The sequence below is a fragment of the Lipotes vexillifer genome, unplaced genomic scaffold (assembly GCF_000442215.2).
Source record: "Lipotes vexillifer unplaced genomic scaffold, Lipotes_vexillifer_v1.1 scaffold778, whole genome shotgun sequence".
In the NCBI taxonomy this organism is placed as follows: Eukaryota; Metazoa; Chordata; class Mammalia; order Artiodactyla; family Lipotidae; genus Lipotes; species Lipotes vexillifer.
The window spans coordinates 1,909,820-1,920,661 of record NW_006774127.1 but is presented as its reverse complement, the minus strand read 5'-3'; the positions used below and the strand labels follow the sequence as shown (position 1 = coordinate 1,920,661).

Sequence of the window (10,842 nt, the reverse complement as noted above, 5' to 3'; positions counted from 1 at the left end):
GGCGGCCCAGCCACTCCAACCTGCCCACACAGAGGCCCGGCTGTGCCAGCTTCCCATGACAACACCCTGACAGGACGCTTCCCTCTACCTTTCTTGCCTCCTAGCCAAAAACATCCCTTACAAAAACCATACGACCTTTGCCCCTTAGCACCTGCCCACACACTCTCCAAGGTCCTGGTCAGCCTCTGGTTCCTCCACCAGGCCCTCCCCACCACCCCACGCCCCTCTGATGGGCATGAAGTGTCAGCCTCCCTGACACTTCACAGCCGTGCCCCTCATCCAGCCTGACTGTGCTCCCTTTGGCCCTTAGCCAGGTGAGGATCATCTAATGGTGTGGTAGGGACATGGACACCAACGATGGAAACACGTTCTGTTTCCTGACAGTGGGCTGGAAAAAGGACTGGGGGAACAGAATAGAGGGACCGCCTAAGCTTCGACCGGAGGGGGAAGGGTGGGAGTCACGGAGGAGGGGATGCTGAGCAAGGTCTGAAGGAACGAATGGCACTCTGCCTGCTGGGGGTGTGGGAAGGCAGGGGCATCATGTCACAGCAGGGCTGGCAGCAGTCCTGCATGGCTGGAGCACACAAGTAGGGGTGCTGAGAGCCCAAGCTGCAGACGGGCAGAGCTGGGCGAGGGAGAGAGGAACAGGAGCAGGAACACAGGACCACAAACAGAGACCCACCAAGGCACCCGCTGCTGAGTGGACAAAGTTCTAACTGATCCAGTCAGAGGCTGGCTCTCCTCCTGACTCTCAGCGGTTGCTCTGGGACTCCCACCTGCTACCTGCTGCCTGTCCCCTCCAATCGAACCTCAGGTGTTAGCTTCTTCTTGAGAATGGGTGGTCCTTGCCTGGCCTCTCCGGGTGCCAAAAGCGCAGGGCGCCGCCCTGGGCTGCTGGAGTGGCCCGGACAGGCACGTACTCACCCTGGCCTTCTGCTTTTCAGCCTGGAGCTGTGCGTCGATCTCCTCGGGGCTCGTGTACTGCCTTGCCCGGCCTTTGTGGCCTCCCTTTCTCCCTGCACAAGGATTGGCAGTTTAAGAAGGTGGGAGGGAAGCAGCTTCCTTGATTGCCCTGGCTGTGTGCTGCTTGAGGTGCTCTCAGCAGAGGCTGGAGACCTCAGGTACCCCTCACCAAGCACCACCAAAACCTGTACCCTCATGTGTTCAAAGGGACAAAAAAGGAAACACACAATCACCTGATGCGGTACCAAATGATGTACTGAATGCAGGCTCCCACAAATAAGACCTGAGGGGAGGATCTGGGGGAGGGTGCACCACATGGAGTGACTGGCTAAATCCCCTGGTCCCTTTATCCAAACACAGCGGACTCAGATGCAGTCATGAAGAACATGTAACACTCGCCCCTGCTGTCACAACAGTGCTCTTTACTTGCAATGTTCTGTCATAGCTATGGGCTCATTTCATCCCCAGATTAAACCTATGGCACACGATCACGGCTGGTCCCACTTTATAGACAAAGGAGACTTGAGACTAAAGCAGAATGGGGAAGAGCACAAATGCTGGGGTCCAATCCTTGAGTTCAAATCTCAGCTCTACCACTTAATAGCTCTGTGACTTTGGGCAGGTACTTAACCTCTCAGAGTCTCAGCTTCTTCGTCTGTGTCCCTACCACATAGGGTTGTTGTGAAGATGGATTTGTTAACATATGTAAAGATGTTGGCACAGTGCCCAGCATTGGACAAGCACCACAAAAATATCTGCTATGGGGGCTTCCCTGGTGGCGCAGTGCTTGAGAATCCGCCTGCGGATGCAGGAGACGCGGGTTCGTGCCCCGTTTCGGGAAGATCCCACATGCCGCGGAGCGGCTGGGCCCGTGAGCCATGGCCACTGAGCCTGCGCGTCCGGAGCCTGTGCTCCGCAAATGGGAGAGGCCACAACAGTGAGAGGCCCGCATAACGCAAGAAAAAAAAAAAAAAAAAATCTGCTATGACTGGTACTCTTCTAATATAGCACCTGGTGTGGGAAAAAAAACAAACCCACTGGTCACATTGGCGATTTACTACAGGTGTCAGGGAATATAATAAGATACTTCACGTTCACCTAAGTCGTATGTATGGTAGAAAGAGAAAACTTAAAACCTAGAAAGGAAAACTTTCTTGTGCTTGGACTAAGAAACACAACTGGCAAACAAAGTTATTTAAAGTTGAAAATAAAACTGAGTAAAAAATGTGACTAGCAATTAAACTAGCATTTTTTACTTCTAAGAGTAAAAAATGTGACTAGCAATTAAAGTTCATCACAGATAATCAGTTTTACAGGCTGACCCTCTTGAGCCAAGACACTAGACTGACCCCTGCTAAAGCCATCAGCCAGTTTTACAGAAGGGCGGCACCCCCTCAGCTGGTCCTGGAGAACGCTGGGGTGGCTGTGGCCTGGATCCATTTCCACCTCTCCTGGAAGCTGCAGCCCACCAGGTATCTTATGACTCTCTCACTGAGAGCAGAGAATCTGTAATTAGGCAGCCAGAGCTGCTCTGGACTCCACAGCCAGTAGGCAGAGATACTGGCCTCCCATGATTTCCTAAACAGCAGCTGCAGAGCCATAACTGGGCTGCTGCAGACCACACCACTCATTTTTAATGACTACCCAGGGTTCCCAGCGGTGTCTCAGTCTATGTTCATCAAAGTCCTACTGTGAGAGATCAAGTTTGCCATCCAAAAAGCCAACATCTTGGGCTTCCCTGGTGGCACAGTGGTTGAGAGTCCGCCTGCCGATGCAGGGGACACAGGTTCGTGCCCCGGTCCGGGAAGATCCCACATGCCGCGGAGCGGCTGGGCCCGTGAGCCATGGCCGCTGAGCCTGCGTGTCCGGAGCCTGTGCTCCACAACGGGAGAGGCCACAACAGTGAGAGGCCCGCGTACCTCAAAAAAAGCAAAAACAAAAACAAAAAGCCAACATCTTTTCTTGCCCTCTTAACACTCTAAGTAACAGGAACAACTCAAAATTGACTACTATAGGTTCTCATTCCCCCACCCTTGGCTATGCGATAATGATCTTAGCTTGGTCTACAGTAACTCTTACCAGAAGCTTTCCATGCCTTTAAAAATGCTTCACAGGGGGCTTCCCTGGTGGCGCAGTGGTTAAGAATCTGCCTGCCAATGCAGGGCACACGGGTTCGAGCCCTGGTCCAGGAAGATACCACATTCTACGGAGCAATTAAGCCCGTGCACCACAACTACTGAGCCTGTGCGCTACAACTACTGAAGCCCACGTGCCTAGAGTCCGTGCTCCGCAACAAGGGAAGCCACAGCAATGAGAAGCCCATGAACCGCAACGAAGAGTAGCCCCCACTCGCTGTGACTAGAGAAAGCCCGTGCGCAGCAACGAAGACCCAACAGAGCCAAAAATAAATTAAAAAAAAAAAAAAAGCTTCACAGGTTTCATAACAGAAACAAGAGTTGGTCCTTGGCTCTTGGAGAATTTTATACTATTACTTACATCTTCATGTTCTCTCTCTTTTTAAAATATTTATTTATTTATTTGGCCGTGCTGGATCTTTAGTTTCGGCATGTGGGATCTAGTTCCCTGACCAGGGATCGAACCGACCCCCTGCATTGGGAGCGCAGAGTCTCAGCCACTGGACCCAGGGAAGTCCCTTCATGTTCTCTTTTACTTTTCAAGCAAATTAACACAAGCAAGAAATGTAAACCTTATCTGCCCATAAAGCTTTCACAAGCCAAAAAGCCAAGTCGTTTAAACAAGAATCCATATTTAGGATTTTCTAATTGTAACCTCCAACTTTGGCTCAAAGCATCTATTAAGTAGGACTCTTAGAATCAGAATTCTGGAGCCAGAAGGTACCCTTAGTACCCCTCCTTTTGCAGAACAGGCGACTGGGGAACACAGAGGAGACAAGGCTTTTCTTACCACAGAATAAACCAGTAGAGACCTAAGTTTAAAGAGATTCAGCTCTGTAAACCCTGTGGGCTGACGCATCTTAACCAACATAACACACGAGCAACCAATATCAACTGAACATCTGTTCTGCGCCAGGAGCCAGCCAGGCACGGCGAGTGCTCTAGTTTTACGATCCCGACCCAACTCTCCAAGCTAAGCGTTATTTCCAAATGGGGAAAACAGGCTGGAAGAAGTTAACTTATTCAAGGCCATAAGGTTAGACAGTGACACAGCTGGGCTTCGGGTCGAGCACTATTGACCTTAAGGGGGAAGCAGATAGAGGATGGTCTACAACGAACTGGGAAGCCATGGATCCTTTACGCTCCTGGCCAAGGAACTGGCAAAGTCTAACGACGAACAGCAGTTAATTATTACTGGACACTTAGCGACTATCCAGCACCGCGATGCGCTCTCCACATGGGTTACCTAGTTAAAACCTCATGTCAGTATTGTGAGGCAGGTACAATCACAACCCCACCTGCAAGTGAGAAAATTAAGACTCGGGGAGGTTAAGCGGCTGAAAGGCACACATCGAGCCGCTCGAATAGGGCAGTCAAAACTAGGTCGGCCAGGCTTAAGAGCATCAAGTTAGGTCGCAAGAGGCAGGCCTGGCTCGCCCAGAACCCAGGAAGACCCACGTTTTACGCGCGAGGCAGGCGGGTCCGGCACTGGCGCGCGAATGCGGTGACTCAGTCCCCGGAGAGCCTGAAAGTGGGAGGAAACTTCAGAACCCCAGGCCGGGAGAAGGGCGCCCTAGATAGGCCTTCCGGATCGCCGAGGACCCAGAGCCTCCGAGTCTCCTCAGACCCCCGAGGGAGTGGCTCGAGGCCACTACGCTCTTCAGTTTCCCCAGCGGGACAATTGGGCTTCGAGGCCCAGGCCTGGCCCTCAGCCCGAGAAGACGTCCTCCCTCTGTGCCGCTCTCCGAGGCGCCCGCGGGCTGAGGGGACAACGGGAGCCGGACTCGGGCTGCTCCTCGAGGCCCGCGGGCCACACGCGCCGGCCCCTCACCTCCTTTAGGCATCGCGGCTCCGGAGGCTGCGGCTGCGGCGCCTCTAACTGACACCGGAACCGGAAATACCTCGGGCTCGACTTCTTCCGCCCGGCCAGTTCCCCCTTCGACCCCGTCCCCACTCAGCCAGCCGACGCCGCCGACGCCGCCGCCGCCGCCGCCGCCGCCGCCGCCGCTAGGACCGGATACCTCAGGGAGGCAGGACTGTCCCACGCACCGCCTGAGCCCAGGCTCGCACGCGCGCTGCTGGGCAACAGAGCCCCCAGCCCCCGCTCCGAGGGAAGCGCGTAAGCCTGCCAGTCACCACCCCCCCCCCCGGAAGTGAGGGCAAAAGGCGACAGTGGCTCTGGAATTCTGTACAGGCAGAGCTGCGGACACCTAAGATAACGCAATTTCTGCGCTGTGGGGCGGCGCTCCGCGAGGACCTCATCCTGAAGGGATAACTTGGGAAGCGGAGGCAGGCGATAGTGAAGGGGCGTTCGACGGCTACGGAGGACGTGGTGAGTGTTTCTCGTCTGTTTTCGCGGACCTTGGTGACTGGTGGGGCCAGGGATCGGAGGTCTGCATTGGCCCAGAAGGGCGATCTGAACAGCTGAACTGGGACGGGTTCGGGCCTCTGGACCGGGAGGTCTAAGTGAGTTCCAGAGAGGAGGCGGCGCTTTGCTCGTTCGGCCGAAGGGATGAGAGATTTGGGGGGTTCCCTTGCTTCTAGGCTTTTTTCCCCCTTTATTTTCCATGTTTTTTTTTCTCCGCCTGGAACTTTTTTTGTCTAAATATTGCGTGTTCTCGTAAGCCCCGTTCAGATGCAGTCGTCTTTCTGAGCCTTTCCTACAACCCAGGCTGTAACGTCTTCCCTCCCTCCGAACGCCTTTCCGCTCGCCGCCTCTTCCGAGCGCTACCACCTCTCTTATACGGCCCCGCACCTCTTCTCCTTGATCTGGTTACTTCTTAGCTGTTACCTCCCCTGGGACGCCTCCTGTGACTCCCCGGCTGGGCCAGGCCCTCAAATCTCCCTGGGTCTTAGTAGAGTGGTCATTCCCGTGTCTTTGTCCTCCCAGCCCTTGCGCGTTGGGACAGGGACCAGATTCCATCCGTCTCTAGCTTCATAGCAGGGTAGACAAGTGCAAAGACCACTGATTTGGGAGTCAGGAGCCCCCGATTAGAGTCGGACTCTTCCACTTCCCAGCTGTGTGCGACCCTGAGTTTACCTCCTGTAGTTTGATCTTCATCTGTAAGGTTGTTACGGAGAATTCATGAAAGGGAGGGGCGGGGCTTCATAAACTTGTCAGGCCCCCTACAGGGGGGAGGAACTCAATGAACTTGGAAGAGAGGAGTCTGCTATGCTTAAAGATGAGATCATTAACCTGAGTTCTCTTTGCCACCTAGGAAATGCTATGCGGTTTGAAAAATGACTTGCTATGTAGATTTGCACTGGTCTGTCGTTGGGCTTTACATGACTTTCCTTTATGTAGTATGTTTGTTGGGTTTAAGAGACTTTGGCCATCCGGCTAATACACTGTCCTCGTCTTATAGACAAGATTGAGGACCAGAGAGAGAAGGTGACCTCTCCAAAGTCACAGCTGGCCAAGAACCTAAGCCTGTAACTGAAGAGACCAGAGATCTTTCTTTCTGCTACATACATTCTTGGGAAACAGACCCTAAGGTACTTTGGTTTCACACTGTATCCTTTTTAAACACTCATCTTCTTCGCTTTCCCAACCATAGTCTTCCTCACACTGTGTTGTAATTCCCTTTTCACTTTGTATTTCCTTGCTAGAATATCGCCTTCTCAGGGACAGTGTGTGTCTTATTTTTTGTTCTATGTTCTCAGTACAGGGACAGGCTCATAGTTGATGTCAGTTAATGATAACAGCAAAAATCTAGTAAGCACACATTAAATGCCAGGCATGTTACATATAATAATAATTAATCTTCACAATGGCCCCATAAGTAGATTCTATTATCCCCCCTTTACAGATGAGGAAACAGATTTAGGGACATGAGTGTGCACCAGAGTTGTGGCTTGTGAAGTCTTTTGGGGATCTGAGGCTCAGAAACCAATTCTTTTAATTTTTTCCCCCACAGATCCTTGCAGATTATCTTCTGGGGAAAAAATGCCTAAAGTCAAAAGAAGCCGGAAAGCTCCCCCAGATGGCTGGGAGTTGATCGAGCCAACATTGGATGAATTAGATCAAAAGATGAGAGAAGGTGAGTCTAGGAGTTCCTGTCTGAGTGGGCTGTGTCCAAGGGTCACAGGCTTACATGCTTCAAGAGGCCAGGCATAAATGCAAGGATAAATGAGAAGAGACAGGCTGTACCACTGTGGCCTCCTGACACTATGTTTTGTTTGCTTATTAACTGATAGGAATACTATAAATGCCAGAAAGTAAGATAATACAAATGAAAAGGTCCTCAAAAATGTTTTTGAATATAAGAGCTTTAGGGAGTATAGATCAAGTAGTCTACCTATAATTATTTGCTGTGTTGGTTCGAGGTATATTTAAAATCATACAAAATATATTTACTTGGGAAATCCTGTTCTTTTTCACTTCCAAATTTTCTGAAACATTTTTATTTGGATTTTTCTTGTGAGTCTCTGTTTTCATCATCGCTTTGCTTCGTCATCTACCAGTTTTCCAGAATGCACCATCTTCACTTCCCTCTAAATGTTGTGTGATCCTGCACTTTGTGAGTCAGTGTAGTGTGCAGTTTGGGGAAATTTTATCTGAAGCCACAAGCATCTGTCAGCCCTATCACAGTATAACCACTTACTGAATTGCTTTTTTTTTTTTTTTTTGCGGTACGCGGGCCTCTCACTGCTGTGGCCTCTCCTGTTGCAGAGCACAGGCTTCTGGACGCGCAGGCTCAGCAGCCATGGCCCACGGGCCCAGCCGCTCCGCGGCATGTGGGATCCTCCCGGACCGGGGCACGAACCCGTGTCCCCCGCATCGGCAGGGAGACTCTCAACCACTGCGCCACCAGGGAAGCCCCTGAATTGCTTTTTAAAGTGATCTTTTTTTTTTAAGGTTTTTGGTAATTAATCTAACCTTTGTTATTATGAAGCCATACCTCTAGCAATAAGTAGTAAGTGAGTGTTAAGTTACTTTGCTTCCTTCGAAGCTGACTGTATCAGGTAACTTCTATTAAATACCCAGAACTTGCAGTAATCAGGTCATTTTGGGCTGAGAGATTTCTTTCCCAAACAGATCTTTATTCAACATAAAGGAACTTAGAGATTGCTGTAATAGAAGAGATTTTTGTGAGTCCTTGCAAATAAACCTACTTCCTCTTTTTAAGGGGTGATTTTTTGGAGGGAGAGCATTTAGATGTATGTGATATTCTTTACCGTCAAAAGAAGTATTCTTTCTCTTGTTTTTATTTAAACATATAGTTCTTCTCTGCTTTCCCATTTTTGATACACAGGTTTTAAGACCTAGTTTCATGTTGCTCTCGCTTCCACTATAAAGAAAACAGAGTGGATGGCAGGTGGTACCAGAGCTGGCTTTAGTGTTGGGAACAATAGGGAGCTCTGGGGGTGGGGAGAAGCTGCTACTCACCTAGGGCCATTTACCATGTGGGATGCAGCCTCAGCTTTGCCAGATTTGCTGAGTGTTTTTCTTTTTCCAAGATAAGCAGAAATTCAGCTTTTCTGTGTAAAGTCTTCTAATTTAAAATTCAAACTTAAAAAAAAAGTGTCTGTGGGAGGAGCCAAACAAAGCCAGCCTTCAGGCTGGTGGAGGCTGCCAGCCTCCAGTTTGTAGCCTTCCACACAAGTTTTGCCTGTGGGATCTGCGGCCGCACTCCTAGGCCATGGAGGAGCCTTGGGCCCACAAAGGCCCACAGCCAGTGGCATTGCCAGGCCTGTCCTTCTGATCTGAGGGCCATTTACAGGACAACTCACACTTATTGAAGCAGTTGGTCCTCTTATCTTAGGAAGGAAAATTCCTGTTTTCTCCTAGTTTGTCCCTGTTATTTCCTAGCTCAGCACAACTGCCCAGCTCTTTGTATATTTCTTAGCTTGCTACTCAAGTTTTTGTATAGCCACTGTTGCCCTGTAAGTCCCCAAACAAAAAAAGCCTGATTATAGGGACTATGGGGCAGAGATGGGGGAAGTTATGTGTGGCAGGGTTTTTTTTTTTTTTTGCTTTATTTATTTATTTATGGCTGTGTTGGGTCTTCGTTTCTGTGCGAGGGCTTTCTCTAGTTGTGGCAAGCGGGGGCCACTCTTCATCGCGGTGCGCGGGCCTCTCACTCTCGTGGCCTCTCTCGTTGTGGAGCACAGGCTCCAGACGCGCAGGCTCAGTAGTTGTGGCTCACGGGCCCAGTTGCTCCGTGGCATGTGGGATCTTCCCAGACCAGGGCTCGAACCCGTGTCCCCTGCATCGGCAGGCAGATTCTCAACCACTGCGCCACCAGGGAAGCCCCTGGCAGGGGTTTTTATGGGTGACTGAGAAATAAAGGCATTATCTCCGTGGACTGTAACCAGGACTTGTAAATAACTTTGCTTTTACAAGTACTTTAAACTAATTGAAATTTGAAGTTAATAGGCAGTTTGGGGCATTAGCAAAGAGGCAGAAACCTAAGTATCGTCTGTGCCACAGTGTCCCCTACCTCTAGCCTCTTTTCATACCCTCCTAGTGGCAGGACTCCACATCGCCCACTGAAAGCTGCCTTCTGCTGTGTGTGCGAACCTGTACAAAATGATATCCAAGAATGTTCACATGACCTTGTGAAAATGGGTCCAAAAAGAAATTTTTAAAATGTGGGTGATGCTACAATTAAAATGTTGAGAGATGACTCAAAAGCACAGGAAGATTCCACGTCCAGGATGGCAGCCTGAGGAGCTCCATGGCCCCCACCCCCCCTTTCCTCAGTCATCCCATCTAGTCACATGGCTTTCCGAAACACTCTCGACTCCGGTGAACAAATGTCTTCTCCAGCCTTGACTCAACACTAGAAGTTTCATTTTAAAATACTCTAGTTCCCCCAACTCCTAAAAGTAGGGAGAACCAGATAAAATACAAATAGCTGAATGTTAATTGTTGAAGCTGGGTGGAAGGTACTTGGGAGTTCAATATACTGTTTTCTTTTGTGTATGTTTGAAGTTATCCTTATTGAAACCTTAGAGAATTCATGAATCTAAAATCTGTCTCCTTTTAGCCCCTCCACCCCACCACCTGGTCCAGGCTACCCTCAACTGTCACTTGGGTGCCTGCAGCAGCAGCCTCCTGCTTCTGCTTGCCCTGCAGTCTTCTCCACGGGGCCGCCAGGGTGAGGGCTTTAGGTTGTACATCAGATCACATCATCATCTGCTTGGGACCCTGCAGTGGTTCATTCCCCCACCAAAGCAAAACCAAGTCCTTCTATAGCCTTCCAGGTCAAGCACACTCTCCCCGCACCCCTTGAACTCCGTCCCCTACCCCCCACCTCCCCCAGCCTACCAAGCCCCCAGCCACACTGCTGTCCCTTGACCCCCAGTTACAGTCCCACCTCAGGGCCTTTACATTGCTGTTGGCTCTGCCTTGTACACGTTTGCCCCTCTTCTCTTTTCTTTTTTTTTAAATTGAGATATAATTGACATACAATGTATTGTTTTAGGTGTACAATATGATTTTATATATGACTATATTGTGAAATTATAACCACAAGTTTCGTGAACACTCATCACCTCACATAGTTTTCTTATATGAACTTTTAAGATCTACTTTCATAGCAACTTTCAAATATACAATACAGTATCATTAACTTTATAGTCACCATGCTATAGATTCCCCAGGACTTATTTATAACTGGAAGTTTGTACCCTTTGACCACCTTCACCCATTTTGCCCACCCCCACAGCCCACCTTGCACGTCTTGTTTCTTAAGGTCTCTGAGCGGATGTCTCCTTTGATGACTATTATGAAGTGGCA

At 50.0% G+C, this 10,842-nt stretch overlaps 2 protein-coding genes across 2 annotated transcripts in view; one reads left to right on the top strand and one right to left on the bottom strand.

The window, feature by feature from the left end:
• The window catches only part of PDAP1 (PDGFA associated protein 1), a 10,365-nt gene extending 5,423 nt beyond the window's left edge, over positions 1-4,942 (bottom strand). Inside the window, exons 1-2 of the mRNA XM_007448854.1 lie at positions 4,930-4,942; positions 925-1,016 (exon numbers count right to left, since the gene is read on the bottom strand). Of these exons, the coding sequence (XP_007448916.1) occupies positions 925-1,016; positions 4,930-4,942 (105 nt within the window). The remainder of the gene's footprint in view (positions 1-924; positions 1,017-4,929) is intronic.
• Positions 4,943-7,021: 2,079 nt separating this feature from the next.
• Positions 7,022-10,842, top strand: part of BUD31 (BUD31 spliceosome associated protein) — an 8,318-nt gene continuing 4,497 nt past the window's right edge. Inside the window, exon 1 of the mRNA XM_007448853.1 lies at positions 7,022-7,138. Within this exon, the coding sequence (XP_007448915.1) occupies positions 7,045-7,138 (94 nt within the window). The 5' untranslated portion in view covers positions 7,022-7,044. The remainder of the gene's footprint in view (positions 7,139-10,842) is intronic.